General features: G+C 36.2%; 1 protein-coding gene across 3 annotated transcripts in view; it reads left to right on the forward strand.

Moving 5' to 3' along the window:
* FZD3 (frizzled class receptor 3) overlaps window positions 1-16560 on the forward strand; it is an 81285-nt gene extending 64725 nt beyond the window's left edge. The window contains exons 7-8 of one of the 3 annotated variants that reach the window (XM_017540438.2): window positions 2154-2387; window positions 12447-16560. In XM_017540438.2, coding sequence (XP_017395927.1) covers window positions 2154-2387; window positions 12447-12660 — 448 coding nt within the window. In that variant the 3' untranslated portion in view covers window positions 12661-16560. The remainder of the gene's footprint in view (window positions 1-2153; window positions 2388-12446) is intronic. The other 2 variants (XM_037742680.1, XM_017540439.2) reach the window with 2 other exon arrangements.
* Window positions 16561-16801: the final 241 nt, after the last annotated feature.

Consider the following 16801-nt stretch of genomic DNA (forward strand, 5'->3'; position numbering starts at 1 on the left):
GGGCACATTTAATACTCAAAGCACTAAGTACTTCACACATTAAATCCTTTAATGCTCTAAACACTCTTGTGAGGGAGGACATCATTTTACAGATAAGGAAACTGGGGCATAGAACCAAGATTTCGGGCCGGGCACGGTGGCTCAAACCTGTAATCCCAGCACTTTGGGAGGCCGAGGCGGGTGGATCACGAGGTCAAGAGATAGAGACCATCCTGGTCAACATGGTGAAACCCCGTCTCTACTAAAAATACAAAACATTAGCTGGGCATGGTGGCGCATGCCTGTAATCCCAGCTACTCAGGAGGCTGAGGCAGGAGAATTGCCTGAACCCAGGAGGCGGAGGTTGCGGTGAGCCGTGATCGCGCCATTGCACTCCAGCCTGGGTAACAAGAGTGAAACTCCGTCTCAAAAAAAAAAAAAGAACCAAGATTTCATAACAAGTGATTGCTAATATATAGATTCAAACCCAAACAGTCTGACTCCAGAGCTTTGTTCTTAACTGCTTTGTTACACTATGCTGTAGACTGGCTTCTAACATTGTGCTACTCGAATTAATGTTCTCTCCTTAAGTGAGGCCAAATTTAAGACCATGCTTATGCTAATAATTCTGATATAGATTTAAATATTTTTAGAAATCCTCTTTTGAATTACCTGGGTCATTTCACCTTATCTCTCTGGACATTATCTGTAAAATGAGGGGACAAACCTTCACTGTTTGAAGGTGAATTAAATTTTTAAAATCACTAGAAGCTTGTTTGAACCCAGTTTAGAAAATAAAGTCAGCAACCAAGAATGACTTGGTGGAATGTATGAATCCAGATTTTATTTATTTATTTTTACTTTTTTTGACTTGTTCTTTTTTCTGTCATGTTTTTGACACTTTGTTTTCCAGATATATGTAAATACTGTTTTATCATTACCTTGTGATTAGCCCCTAAGACTTTAAACTTAAGTTTGATCGTTGACTGCTGGTTTCGTTGTGTGATTTTTTGAAAGTTCTTTAATCTCTTGGAACTTTACTTTCTTTGTCTGTGAAATGGGAATTACAATATCTATTATTAATAGATACCCAACGTTCCCTTAGAAATATACTCTTAGAACATGAATCTCTATAATTATGACATTATTAAGAGGATCAAAGGAGAATGTTTATAAAGTACTCAATAAATACTAGTCTTCCTTTAGCCTTTCTACCCCAAGGTGAAAACAACGGCAATAATCCTTTTGTAATTTGATAATTTATAATATATGTAATTTCTCAATATATGATCTAGTCTTTATATGTTGGAGTTTTAGTTTTGAAATGAGGTTGATTATCCAATTTTAACTTCATGATTCTTGTAGTAAGTCCTTTACTTATATAAACCAAGACATTAACCTTTACAACTGTGTAATTAGCTCTTATATTAATTTAATTACTGCTTTGTTCATTATCATAAGCCATCTACTTAATCCTTTGATAATAGTTAAAAATTTTTGTTCTTGAGAATAATTCTTTGCCTAAACGTTTCTCTTTAAGCTTCTACTATGTCTGAGACTTAATTTTAACTTTAATTTTTCATTTTATTTGTTTTAATTATGACCTCTCATGTTTATTCCAGCACTAGACAGCTGCTTCTGTGTAAAATCAACTCATAGCCTAAAACAACTGCTCTTACAACTTAAAAAAAATGTTGTATTCATTCTATAGTGAAGCCTCTACTACGTATATAAACCATGCAAGAAAACAGTTTTTCTGTTTTAGAGTTGTATCTTCATAATATTTCAGTGTCTTAAGAATGACAAATTTCTTTAGCTGAAAGGGACCTTTTAGAAATGATGAAATTGTATACCTTCATTTTGTGGAAGAAGAAATGAAAAAAAGAGGAGGTAGTGACATGCTTAAGATCACATTTTTATTGAAAAAGTTGGAAGTAAAATCCTGATTTCCTTACTCTAACACATGATGTTTTCCATCATACCGTCTTAGGGGACAGATTGACAGGGATTGTTATATTCTTTACTCTGTCAATAATGTTTCTTCATATCAGTCCTATAGCTCTAATTTGGCAAGCAATTAATTTCAAGAACACTATCAGTGTTGCAGAGAAGTATTGCTTATTGGTCTGTAGGAAGGTTGGTATGTATCTTAAACTTACTGTTTTGTTGTCTAGGATAGTGAATGAGAGCCGACAAGTACTCCAGGAACCTGATTTTGCTCAGTCTCTCCTGAGAGATCCAAATACTCCTATCATAAGAAAGTCAAGGGGAACTTCCACTCAAGGAACATCCACCCATGCTTCTTCAACTCAGCTGGCTATGGTGGATGATCAAAGAAGCAAAGCAGGGAGCATCCACAGCAAAGTGAGCAGCTACCACGGCAGCCTCCACAGATCACGTGATGGCAGGTGAGTTTTGTTAGTAGCATAGTTTATTCCATAAGCTAAATTACGGTCATCAGCTTAAGAAAGAAGAGCAGCCAATTTTGAAATAGAAGTTGAACATAATTAAGACTTTGAACTTTGCTATTGAGTTCACTCAGTAGCAAGCAAAAAAATTTAACTTCTAGGCATTTATTCATTCTTTGAAAGTCTTGTTGAATGCTTACTATGTGCCACCAACTATTTTTTGATACCAGTGATTCAATAGCAGACAAAACAGGCCAAGACTGTGATCTCTTAGAGTTTCCTGCCTTGTGGGATTTACTCTGATTTATTTGTGTATTCTTTGGGAAACTTTATTGTAATCACAGTAAAACATGATGCTGAGGAAAAGACTTGAATTAAACATTCCTGGACACCTCTGGACCATATATAAATAATTCTGTAATAGAGTTGCATTAGAAATTCCAGATAGAGCTAAACCCAAGCTTTCCTTATAGAGCATGTGTTTTCTTATAGTCCATGTGTTCTGATTGTTGTCCCAGACTGTGGTCAGACTTAAAGTCAGTTAGAATTGTTTGGAGTTTAGATTTGATGCAGTAAGTAATATGGGAATTATTGCTTATAATATAACATATATTATGGGGATTGAGCAGGGAGAAGACAGGATGAAAGTGATTATTTTAGTAAGATTAATTTAGTAAACAGTTATGAAATACCTACTACATCTGGCACTATGCTAGGCTCTGAGAATACAAAGATGACTTAGACACGATCTTTGCTCTTAATAAGCTCACAGTCTATTTAGAAAAACAGTAGGCCGGGCGCAGTGGCACAAGCCTGTAATCCCAGCACTTTGGGAGGCCGAGGCGGGTGGATCACGAGGTCAAGAGATCGAGACCATCCTGGTCAACATGGTGAAACCCCGTCTCTACTAAAAATACAAAACATTAGCTGGGCATGGTGGCGCATGCCTGTAATCCCAGCTACTCAGGAGGTTGAGGCAGGAGAATTGCCTGAACCCAGGAGGCGGAGGTTGCGGTGAGCCGAGATCGCGCCATTGCACTCCAGCCTGGGTAACAAGAGCGAAACTCCGTCTCAAAAAAAAAAAAAAAAGAAAAACAGTGTAGTCAGGGTTATGGTTTAGAACATGAATGTGGAATGATAAGCCTCAGTTTCCTTACCTATAAAATAAATATAGTAGTAATATGTGCCTCTTTAATAATATTGTACAAATTAAATGAGATAGTGTACCTAATATCTTGGAACAATGTCTGTCTCAGTAAGTACCTCATATCAGCTTCTTTTATTATTGTAATTAACAATTAAAATAACATATGATAGTATAGTTCAGGGGTTGGCAAACATTTTCCGTAAGGAACCAGATAGTAAATATTGTAGGCCTTATGAGTCATATGGTCTCCATTGCAACTATTCAGGTCTGCTGTTGTAGCATAAAAGCAGTCATAGACAATATGTAGTCAAATAGAAATAACTGCTTTCCAATAAAACTATTTCCAAAAATAGGATTTGGCCAACAGGCCTTGCCAACCCCTGTTTACTAGGTACAGTAGTAGCATAGAGGAGGGAGTGATTAATTCTAGTAGCTGAGGAGGGAGTTGATTTCACAGAGAAAATGTGTGAAAGAAACCTGACTGTGGGTTTATTGTTAAATTTGAGAAATGTGACACTACAGTTAGAAGCTGCCTAGGAGCTTTTCAGTAATTCAGTTGAGAGATGATAAAAGCTTATTGGAGAATGGTGGCAGTGGGAAGAGAGGTAGAGCTGAACTGAAAGATATTTAGAAAGAAGGAAGGATAGAGATTGTTAATAAATTGGTATTAGCAGCTGGAGAAAAGGAATGTGCTAAGGATTTTTTTGGGTATATATTTTTTTTAATTTCTAGTTTGGGAAACTGAAAGAATAAAAATTATAATAACCTGAAAGTAGCAGGATTCTGTGTTCTCTTGACAACATCTCTGTTTCCACAGCTGTTTTTATCCTGTCAGTCTCAGTCCTCCTAGTGTAGAATGTGATCCTGTACTCTGTGATCCCTGTGCTGCTAGTGTAGAATGTGATTCCTGTACTCTGTACTTTTTATTTTTTAAGTTCTGGCGTACATGTACAGATCGTGCAGGATTGTTAGATATATATATACATGCCATGGTAGTTTGCTGCCTCCATTCCCCCATCACCTACATTAGGTATTTCTCCTAATGTTATCCCTCCCCAATCCCCCACACCCTGCTATCCCTCCCCTAGTCCCCACCCACCAACAGACCCTGGTTTGTGATGTTCCCCTCCCTGTGTCCATGTGTTCTCATTGTTCAACACCCACTTATGAGTGAGAACATGGCGGTGTCTGGTTTTCTCTTCTTGTGTCAGTTTGCTGAGAATGATGGTTTCTAGCTTCATCCATGTCCCTGCAAAGGACATGAACTCATCATTTTTATGGCTGCATAGTATTCCATGGTGTATATGTTCCACATTTTCTTTGTCCATTCTATCATTGATGGGCATTTGGGTTGGTTCCAAGTCTTTGCTATTGTAAACAGTGCCACAGTGAACATACATGTGCATGTGTCTTTATAGTAGAATGATTTATAATCCTTTGGGTATATGCCCAGTAATGGGATTGCTGGGTCAAATGGTATTTCTATTTCTAGGTCCTTGAGGAATCACCACACTGTCTTTCATAATGGTTGTACTAATTTATACTCCCACCAATAGTGTAAAAGTGTTTCTATTTCTCCACATCCTCTCCAGCATCTGTTGTCTCCAGATATTTTAATGATCACCATTCTCACTGGCGTGAGATGGTATCTCAATGTGGTTTTGATTTGCATTTCTCTAATGACCAGTGATGATGAGCTCTTTCATGTTTGTTGGCTGCATAAATGTCTCCTTTAGAAAAGTGTCTGTTCATATTCTTTTCCCCCTTTTGATGATGGGGTTGTTTTTTTCTTGTAAATTTGTTTAAGTTCTTTGTAGATTCTGGATGTTAGCCCTTTGTCAGATGGGTAGGTTACAAAAATTTTTTCCCATTCTGTTGGTTGCTGGTTCGCTCTAATGCTTGTTTCTTTTGCTGTGCAGAGGCTCCTAAGTTTAATTAGATCCCATTTTTCTATTTTGGCTTTTGTTGCCATTGCCTTTGGTGTTTTAGTCATGAAGTCCTTTCCTATGCCTGTGTCCTGAATGCCTAGGTTTTCTTCTAGGGTTTTTATGGAGTTAGGTCTTATGTTTAAATCTTAAATCCATCTGGAGTTAATTTTTGTATAACGTGTAAGAAAGAGGTCCAGTTTCAGCTTTCTGCACATAGCTAGCCAGTTTTCCCAACACCATTTATTAAATAGGGAATCCTTTCCCCATTGCTTGTTTTTGTCAGGTTTGTCAAAGATCAGATGGTTGTAGATGTGTGGCATTACTTCCAAGGCCTCTGTTCTCTTCCATTGGTCTATATCTCTGTTTTGGTACCAGTACCGTGCTGTTTTGATTACTGTAGCCTTCTAGTATAATTTGAAGTCAGGTAGTGTGATGCCTCCAGCTTTGTGGGATTTTGTTTGTTTGTTTGTTTTTGTTTTGCTTAAGATTGTCTTGGCTATGCAGGCTCTTTTTTGGTTCCTTATGAAGTTTAAGGTGGTTTTTTTCCAGTTGTCTGAAGAAGGTCAGTGGTAGCTTGACGAGGATAGCAATGAATCTATAAATTACTTTGGGTGATATGGCCATTTTCACAATATTGGTTCTTCCTAACCATGAGCATAGAATGATTTTCCATCTGTTTGTGTCCTCTCTTATTTCCTTGAGAAACTGTGAGATGGGGTTTCACTCTTGTTGCCCAGGCTGGAATGCAATGGCGTGACCTCAGCTCACTGCCACCTCCGCCTCCTGGGTTCAAGCAATTCTCCTGCCTCAGCCTCCCATGTAGCTGGGATTATAGGTGCCTGCCACACGCCTGGCTAATTTTTTTGTATTTTTAGTAGAGATGGAGTTTCAGCGTATTGGTCAGGCTGGTCTCGAACTCCTGACCTCAGATGATCCACCCACCTCGGCCTCCCAAAAGTGCTGGAATTACAGGTGTGAGCCACCACGCCCGGCCTATTTTAATCTTCTGTTTTTTCCTCTCAACTTGTTTTCTTTCACCTTTTATTGGTCACCTACCCTGTGTTTAAAAGAGCAGGTGTCTTTCTTTGATGCTGATATATCTTTTATCCATTTCCTTTTTCTTTCCTGGCTAGATTTTTAAAATGAATATTTTCCTTTTCCCTGATCCATTCTTCATCCCTTGTAACTTTAGTCTTTTTCTCTTCTCTACCTGCCTGAACCGTACCCTCTAACATCACCAGTGACCTAATTTTAACCACAGGGATCTTTTCTCCTTCCTTCCTTTTTTCGTTCCACTTAGTACTCCTGTATGAGAAGCATTCTTCTAAGTGCTAGCGATGCAGAGACAGAAGACAGAAGAGTAAACAATCAATTACAATACACTTCAGTAGGTATAGTAAAAATATGTACAGGGTGCATTGGGATCTTAGAGAAGAAAACCATTTACTACATCACAGGAAGTGAAAGCTGTGCAAAAGAGATGGCACTTCTACATTGAATAGGATTCAGAGGAGGCAGTTGGGAGTTAAAGACAAGGAAACAGCACATGCAGAGGCAAAGAAGACACACAGGCAGTTAGGTACATGGGTATGGCTAGAGTATAGATTGCATGTTCCGGCAACTGAGGGCGAGGAATTCATACTGAGGAGCTTGCATTTTTCCCTGACAGCAGTAAGAAGCTATCCTAGGTCTTTGGGCATTGGGGTGAGAAAATCAGATTAGTATTTTAGAAAAATCACTTGGCAATAGCATCTTAATGAGGGAGATTATAAGTAAGGCTAGTTAGAAAGTTTCTACAGTAATTTAGGGGTTCCCAGCTGAAGATAACTGATAAGGAGGGAGGGAATTAGAGTTGTTTTTTTTGTTTGTTTTGTTTTTTTTCGGACTTAGAGTTCTTTTAGAATATATTTATCAGTCACCATCCTCCATAAACTCAGCTTTATTTGTCATTATTGGCCTTAGACTTTCTTTGTTTTTTTCTTTTTTTTCTATTTTTTTAAGGCAGAGTCTCACTCTGTTGCCCAGGTTGGAGTGCGGTGGTACTATCTCAGCTCACTGTAACCTCTGTCTCCCAGGTTCCAGCCTTCTCATGCCTCAGCCCCCTGAGTAGCTAGGATTACAGGCGCGTGCCACCACGCTCAGCTAATTTTTTGTATTTTTATTAGAGATGGGGTTTTGACATGTTGGCCAGGCTGGTCCTGAACTTCTGGCCTCAAGTGATCTGCCCATCTCAGCCTCCCAAAGTGCTGGGACTACAGGCATGAGCCACCATGCCCAGGTGGCCTTATCCTTTCAAGGATGAATTAATAATTCACATATATATATATATATATATATATATATATATATATCTTTATACATTCATCTATGAGTGAGTAATTCCATATATATACACAGTATGCCACCTATACATGTGGCATACTGTGTATAAAGATATATATGGAAGAAAAGTAAGATGTAATTTATGCATTCTAGGAGCATATAACCTTATAGGAAAGATAAGACACATATATATGAGCCAATTAAATAATAGCACAAGTTAGTATATAATTAAGACAGTGAGTGTTAAAGATAATAGATGTAGGCTGGGTGCGGTGGCTCACACCTATAATCTCAGCACTTTGGGAGGCTGAGGCAGGCAGATCACCTGAGGCTGGGAGTTCCAGACCAGACTGACCAACACGGAGAAACTGTCTTTACTAAAAAAATAAAAAAATAAATAAATACAAGAAGACTAGCTGGGCATGGTGGCACATGCCTGCAATCCTAGCTACTTGGGAGGCTGAGGATGGAGAATCGCTTGAACCTGGGAGGTGGAGGTTGCTGTGAGCCAAGATCATGCCATTGCACTCCAGCCTGGGCAACGAGAAAAACTCCGTCTCAAAAAAATAAAATAAGAAAATATATTGGAGTGGCCGGGCGTGGTGGTGGCTCATGCCTGTAATCCCAGCACTTTGCGAGGCTGAGGCGGGTGGATCACGAGGGCACAACGTGGTGAAACCCCGTCTCTACTAAAAATACAAAAAATCAGCTGGGCATGGTGGCGCATGCCTGTAATCCCAGCTACTCAGGAGGCTGAGGCAGGAGAATTGCCTGAACCCAGGAGGCGGAGGTTGCGGTGAGCCGAGATTGCGCCATTGCACTCCAGCCTGGGCAACGAGAGCGAAACTCCGTCTCAAAAAAAAAAAAAAGAAAATATATTGGAGATAAGCAGGGTGAATGAATAGTAAAAGATGAGTTTATATTAAGTAGAGAATTTCTGAGGGCAGTTAAAATAGATTTAAGCTACTCTCATCTGAATAGAACTTGAGTTTAGATAAGTAAGTTTATAATCATCAATATAAGATAGTTGGCAATTAAAATTGTATGCTAGAATCCCTTGATTCACTATTAAAATAACAGCTCAAAAACAAGACCTTGGGAAATATTCACAGTAATAATAATACAGGAAGAAGAACAGTGGGCGTATGAGTCAGAGAAATTGCTTATCATTCTTTTTGTTATGATCTGTTTTCCATATAATTGTTTTTCCTCAGCTAAGCTTGCAGCTTCTGGAGAATAAGAACTAGGTGACACCATATTCCTCCACCGTATCTAGCACAGTGCTAGGCCTATATAGAGAGGGGGATGAACAAATCTATCAAATAAATAATGACTTTAGAAATACTGTGCATGTTTCCCAGAAATTCAGGAGCCAGCATGACAGTGGCACCCTACTAAAGGTGTTCTGTAATGTGGCACATGAATACTCATACTGTAGGATTCTTTGCTGTACCTAGAACTTTAAGGCAGATTTGAGAGGTTCCAAGACTGTGGTGAACCAGAAGCCTAAACAAGGATTTTCATAATTTCAAAAGCCATCTCATGGAGATTTCTTTCTACTTCAGTCAGTTTTTAGCTTTGTGTGTTAACACTATGTTTTGGTCATTTTCTCATCATCTCATGGTATCATGCTATAGGATCACACACACACCCACTTCTCAATACTCATTCTGGCCCAGACTCTTTGCTGGATAATTATTGATCTCTGTACTATGTAAAACACAATAGATTGAGGTGAATACACCTACACATGGATGTCATCTTCAAAGAATAAGTAATTGGTGGTTAGATGAGAGAGTGGGTGAAAAAGAAAGTGGATGAGTAGGTAGGTGGAGGTTTGGGAATGAATGAATAGGTTGGTTAAGTGGGTGACATGACAAGAAAAAGCTAGGGAATATAAAAAGGAGGTATTAGTGAAACTACAGTTAATTCAGTTATTTAGATTAACAATAGCAGATAGTATGGAAACTCAAAAAGAGTAAATCATCTTCAAGGTTTTTTTTATGTTGATTTTGAAAGGTACCAAATTATCTTTTTGACAACAGCCACAAATTAACCATCCTAATTGTTTTGCCTAAGTTTATATGAAAATGAATTTACATTTTCACACTGTGTATTAATTAGAGTCAGTGGTCACAGTGGTTTAAATGACTGTCAAAAAATAAACTTGGTAATTCTTATATATACAATTGAGATTAAACAGTATATTTAAATTTATTTTTCTGTGTAGTTGACTTTTAGTTATCCGTGGTCAGGTTGATTTTTTTGTGGATAGTCATATGTGTCACTAAGTAATTTAGATGTAATTATTCAATATAGTAAACTTTTCTATGAAAAATATATTATTGGCCGGGTGCGGTGGCTCAAGCCTGTAATCCCAGCACTTTGGGAGGCCGAGGCGGATGGATCACGAGGTCAAGAGATCGAGACCATCCTGGTCAACATGGTGAAACCCCGTCTCTACTAAAAATACAAAAAATTAGCTGGGCATGGTGGCACGTGCCTGTAATCCCAGCTACTCAGGAGGCTGAGGCAGGAGAATTGCCTGAACCCAGGAGGTGGAGGTTGCGGTGAGCCGAGATTGCGCCATTGCACTCCAGCTTGGGTAACAAGAACGAGACTCCGTCTCAAAAAAAAAAAAAGAAAAATACATTATTTCAGTTTTTGTAACTCAAAGCTTTATATTTCATTTTAGAAAATACTCAGTTTATATTTTTATATAGTGATTTTTAAAAGATAACTTTATATTATTACTAGAAAACTGCATCATATTTTGCTTTTTTCATTTGCCATATTTATTTGAGACAGATACTTAGGAAGCTATTAAGAGGTGAAAGATCTCCAAATCAGCTGCTATGTCATATTTGGAAACTTAGAAAAAATCTTCTATTCCATTTTAAGGCAATAATCATTATGCAAAATAATAATTATTAGACTAAAATAACCAGTCCATTCTGAAATGTTTTTATCTGCAAACATGTCATCATTTACCAAAACATGCAGAACAAATTTAAAACTGTTTTAGGTCCTAAATATGAAGTATCTTTTAATAAATAAGAATTAAGTACCTTTTTACCCACTGACATGAGAAATGTTTAAAATATTTAAATATTTATCTTTTCATATTTAACTTTTTTTGCTTTACTGAAACAAAAGACATGTTTTTAAAAAGAAAAAAATTTCAAAATACTTCTCAAGTTTTAAACTCTGATCTAATGAAAGTGTTACTTGACAACACTAAAAGATCACCTCCGTGGTGTATGATTCTATCTTTAAATTTTATAAATAATTCACACTGACTTATGAAATTTGTTATAATTATTTTTGTGAAGGAATGGTAGATTAATGCTTCCTGACAACCAACAGATCTGCAACTGCTTATGATTAGTTTTTTTGATGACTGTTTAAAAAAAAAACCTAGCCTGCTATATTTTATTTTTAGAAACATTAATGTTAATTAAAGTTATAAATTATATTAAGTTTTCCTTGAGGTTTATTATCATAAATCAAATACTTTTACAAAATCAAATAGTATAATTTGCAAAATTATACTAAGTTTTCTTTGAGGATTTATTGTCCTAAATCAAATACTTTTACTTATACACAAAAGTGTATAGGTATAAGTATAAACAAAAAGTAATTTAGACAAATATTTCTTGAGGCACTAGGGATTAAAAGATAAAATATGGTTTTTACCTTGAAAGAGCACACTATAAAGCCAGAATCATTGATAAATAGCATGCTGGCTCCATAAGCAAAGGACTAATAAAAAAGTCATAATTGATTTTCCTGACCTTGACTGGCCTAGAGCTAATCTCATTCCTCATGGCAAAGCTCAGTGAGTCAGGACTGCAACAAAAGAAAATTTAATAGCCCTACTGCTGCCTTTCAAGATAAGTGCAGAGAAGGAGACAACCTGCAGTTAGCAGAGGAGCCCAGCTCACATACTGCAAGCTGGGTCCAGGGCTGGAGGTACAAAGAATTTGCTTTAGTGGGAATATAGGTTACAGAGTGTTAGGATGTAACTTCCAAGCAGATGTAGCTTCTATAAAGGAGCATCTTCACAGCCTCAAGCCCTGATAAGAAGTAATTAAGATAATTTACAGGTAGTTAATTCAGTTTTTAACTGAAAAGCAGCTTTCAGCACATACTGTCATTGTTGCTTGCCAGTTTATTCATTTATTTTTTTTTTAGGTTACACAGTTTCTCCCCTGATTTTATATGCTCCCTCTTCCAATCATAGTCTTTTAATAAAATTTGAGTGTACCCCTCTACTGAGTATAGCCACTCTTGGCTGCCAGGGGCAATGCAACATTTCTTCTATTTGTTTTTACCCCTCTCCCTGAACCCACCCTGTTCAAAACTCATTTGAAGGCATCCATATCTAGCGAAGCTTCAAATCAGCCTTGTTTAACCTCAGCTTCTGTCCTTTTGCAGGGAATGGAACCTAAATTCTGAGTGGATTATCTCTTTTCTTTTGTTGGCTATGTCAGTAATTCCACAGTGTTAATGAAGTTAAGCAATCAAAAGTTGTTTATTACTTTCTCATGGTTGGTTTCCTAATAATTTCCTGTACTGAGGCATCTTTATGAAAATTATTAGTGTTATTACATTTTCTAGTGTGTTCTGTTACCCACTTCAAAATAAACTCTCTCATAACAGGTACACACCCTGCAGTTATAGAGGAATGGAGGAGAGACTACCTCATGGCAGCATGTCACGACTGACGGATCACTCCAGGCATAGCAGTTCTCATCGGCTCAATGAACAGTCACGACATAGCAGCATCAGAGATCTCAGTAATAATCCCATGACTCACATCACACATGGCACCAGCATGAATCGGGTTATTGAAGAAGATGGAACCAGTGCTTAATTTGTCTTGTCTAAGGTGGAAAACTTGTGCTGTTTAAAAAGCAGATTTTATTCTTTGCCTTTGCATGACTGATTGCGGTAACTTGCTGTTCACATGCTTTCAGTCAAGTGCAGATTGTGTCCACTGGAAAGGTAGATGTTTGCTTTTTATATTGCATCAAACTTGGAACATCAAGACATCCAAAACACTAAGAATTAAATCATCACGATAATAGTTAGTCTTTCTAGGTTAAGAAGAGATAATTATTTGTCTGGTAAGCATTTTTATAAACCCACTCATTTTATATTTAGAAAAATCCTAAATGTGTGGTGACTGCTTTGTAGTGAACTTTCATATACTATGAACTAGTGGTGAGATAACATTCTGGTAGCTCAGTTAATAAAACAGTTTCAGAATTAAAGAAATTTTCTATGCAAGGTTTACTTCTCAGATGAATAGTAGGACTTTGTAGTTTTATTTCCACTAAGTGAACAAAGAACTGTTTTTAAACTGTAAGGAGAATTTAATAAATCAGCGAGGGTATTTTAGCTAATAGAATAAAAGTGCAACAGAAGAATCTGATTAGTTTGTGAAAGATTCTCCCAAAATCCTATTGAAATAATCTTCATCCAGAGATATTCAGGATTTGGATTAGTAGTAGAATAAAGAGATGGGCATTCTTTCCCCTATAATTGTGCTGTTTTTATAACTTTTGTAAATATTACTTTTACTGGCTGTGTTTTTATAACTTATCCATGTGCATGATGGAAAAATTTTAATTTGTAGCCATCTTTTCCCATGTAATAGTATTGATTCATAGAAAACTTAATGTTCAAAATCTGCTTTGTGGAGGCATGTAATAAGATAAACATCACACATTATAAGGCTCTTTGTGGTAACCACAATTATAAAATGGCAAAGTATTTTCTCTGTATTCATTGTTGTATTTTTCTACAGTGAGATGTGATCTTGCCAAAGCCACCAGACCTTGGCATCCAGGCCCTCCTATAGTGAGTTGATTGTCTGCTCTTGCCTTGCCCTATAGCTAGTAGGCTACAGCTTTTTCCCCACACTCTTATTTTCAGATTCTGGATCATTCTTGTTTACAACTGAAATATATATAACCTCAGTTCAAAGTGGTGATTGATTTGAGTATTTGAAAATCATTGTAGCTAAATGAAGCATGATTAGTAGTCTTACTATGAATATCATTTAATCTTAAAAAATCAAGTAAAAAATGTTTATCTGGTAATGTTTAAATAATTTACAATATAAACTGTAAACTTTATTAGGCGTGAAATCAATCCGAAGAGAAAGAAAAATGCTGGAACATGCTGGATGTGTTATGTAAAAAGCATACGGTATTTAAACAAGGGCCCTCAACCCTGACTGCAGATAAGAATCACTTGGGTTACTTCAGATACCTAACAACTTCCTCTCATACAAATAAGAACTGGTTACTTTCTTAAAAAGGAAAAAAATCTTTCCATGTGATTCTAATCTGCAGTCTGGCTTGAAACTTACTACTTTAAACTAACTTGCCCCTGATGATCTAATGGCATCATATTATATCATATGAACATCCATCCACATGGATTCAGTCTTTCGATTTTATATCATTATCTAATCTTTAATGATTCTTCACTTATTATTCATTATAAAATGCAGAATTCTGGGCTCCACTCCTAGAGAGACTTATTCTGTAAGGCCAAAGTGATAGGACTTTAAAATCTTTAGTTATAAAAACACCACAGGCGATTCTTATGCAGGTAATTCAAGAATCATACTTTGAAGAATTATTCTAGACTCTGAAGAGGCCTGGCTCTGCCTTACGCTATAATTGTTTCTGACCTTTAACAATTCAAGTCTTTGAGCCTCAGTTCCCTTGTTTGTAAATGAAGATAAAAAATACTTACTCTACCTACCTCACAATGTTGTCAAATAAGATCAAGTGAAAAAAATTATGTGAAAGCTCTTTGAAAACTGTAAAGCATGAATGATAAGGGATTAGGTTATTGTGGATTTAAGGGGTTTGAGGACCACTGTAGTACACTCCTTGACATGTTGAATTTATGTGTGCTTTTCTTTCTCACTCTTTAAAACAGAAACTACCAAGAAATTAGGTGTTGAAAAAGAATCTTTTCAGGCAGCAAAGTCAGTTTTCTGATAGTAATAATTTGTCTTATTATGTTATATATTTCAAAGTACATATACGATATGAATTATTCTTCATGAGACATATTTGAATATTTGGCCCGAAATGTTTTTTGGTTTTCTCTGTGTTCATTGCCTTTCTCCTTGGAACTGGAGTTAACACCCAAGGCAGGCAGGTCTGAATTCCCTCATAACTGACAATTAGTAAACATTTTCTCTGAAAGCCAAACATAAAGCAACTCATTTATCAATAATTCATGACGCTTTTGTCTGAGAATCTGTCCTGCAAACAGCATGAGAGAACCAAAACAAACATTCACAAACAAAAATAAGTTAAAATAGAAGGTACCAGTTTAAGCCTGAAGATGTCATCCATTGCCATCTGCATTATATTATCAACTGCCAAGATGTTAATTGGTTTTCTTCTACAAGTGGGCCAAGTATAGACAGTTAAGTGAACATCACCATGAAAATCTTAACTTTGTGCTTCCAGATTTTTAGATATTCATTTGTACTTTCCCTTTTAAATTAATTGTTGGTATGTATGGGAATACTATATTAACTTTTCAGTTACTTTCAATAAGTATCTTAATTTTGCCCCACAAAATTTACATAATACTGTGGGGCAAAGTTACATAATATAATCTTGTGAATCCATGGTTTTAAACAACAGTATTTAGTTTGGGCAGCAGTTTCAAGTCTCAACTCGCTTAAACCAATCTGAACAAATCTGGACAGTTTTCCTACCATATGTTTAACTTTGATTGGCATATGATAATGTTTAGTGTTTTCTTTTTTCAGTTGACAACTGAGAAAATAATAGTTCTCTCTAAAATGTTAATATATTATCAAAAGGTTTTCAAAAAGTACTCTGCTTTCAGCAACAGTGTTTTACTCAATAATTAGACAAAAGACCTAAGATAATATTAAACTCAGAACAGTTTGTTTCAAAGAACAATTGGTTAATAACTCAGCTGGCACAGGGCTTCATATACAGCTTTTCAATAAATATTTAAATTAACAATTCATGTTACACAACTTGCTTTTACCCTAGTAGTGAGTCTCACATCAAAGAAATTTGTAAGATCTAAATTTAATCTATGTGAAATGAAGTCTCTGCTTTATCAGAATAATATGTGGCAGGTGATAAATATGTAAATGACACCAAATAAAACATTTTGCATAGATGATAGTCCATATCACTATTTTAATTAAAGAACTTTATGTACAAACATGTACCAATCCTTTTGGTTTTAGAAGATGAATAGTGATTCTTACAAGTAAGTAATTAGGCTCCTGTTAGTCTTATGCTGTTAGATCTTTGTGGACCAGTTGGGTAAATAACTCTTCAAACCAACGTTCCTTTTTCTGCTGCTGTTAGAGCAGATTTATAAAAATTCTGAGAATGTCTTCAAATTAGAAAAATTTACTGCATTTTAACCTACCTCATCAGTTTCTTTGTGATAACAGCTGGAAATAACTCAAATTGTACCCATCTTAGTTTAGGCTATATTTCTGTGAAATAAAAGGAACAACTTAATTTTTTTGTTATATAAATTAGTGAGTCGTTTGCCAGAGCTTAGAAAACATTAACCTACCAAAATTTCATTATGATGATATTTATATTGCTTTTTGACATGCCAAAGGTACATTTACATATTACTATATTTGGATGACTTACATAGTCTAGTATAATGAAAATTCCCCTGAGCTTGGAATTTTAAGACTCATAATTTTAGCTAGGATGGGCCTGAAAAAAAAAAAAAAGACTCATAATCATGATGTCAACTGGACTGGTCATTTAATTTCTCTGAATCTTTGTTTCTTCAATGTAAAATGAGGATAAGGTAATTTTTGGTTTTAGCCTCCCTCACTGGATACTATAAGGATCAAGTGAAATAACATTTATTATAATGCTCTGTAACCCATAAATTATTCTACTTGAAAACATTTTTTTAGAGACAGGATCTTGCTCTGTCACTCGAGCTGGAGAGCAGTGGCACAATCA

Source organism: Cebus imitator, unplaced genomic scaffold, assembly GCF_001604975.1.
Source record: "Cebus imitator isolate Cc_AM_T3 unplaced genomic scaffold, Cebus_imitator-1.0 Scaffold125, whole genome shotgun sequence".
Lineage (NCBI taxonomy): Eukaryota > Metazoa > Chordata > Mammalia > Primates > Cebidae > Cebus > Cebus imitator.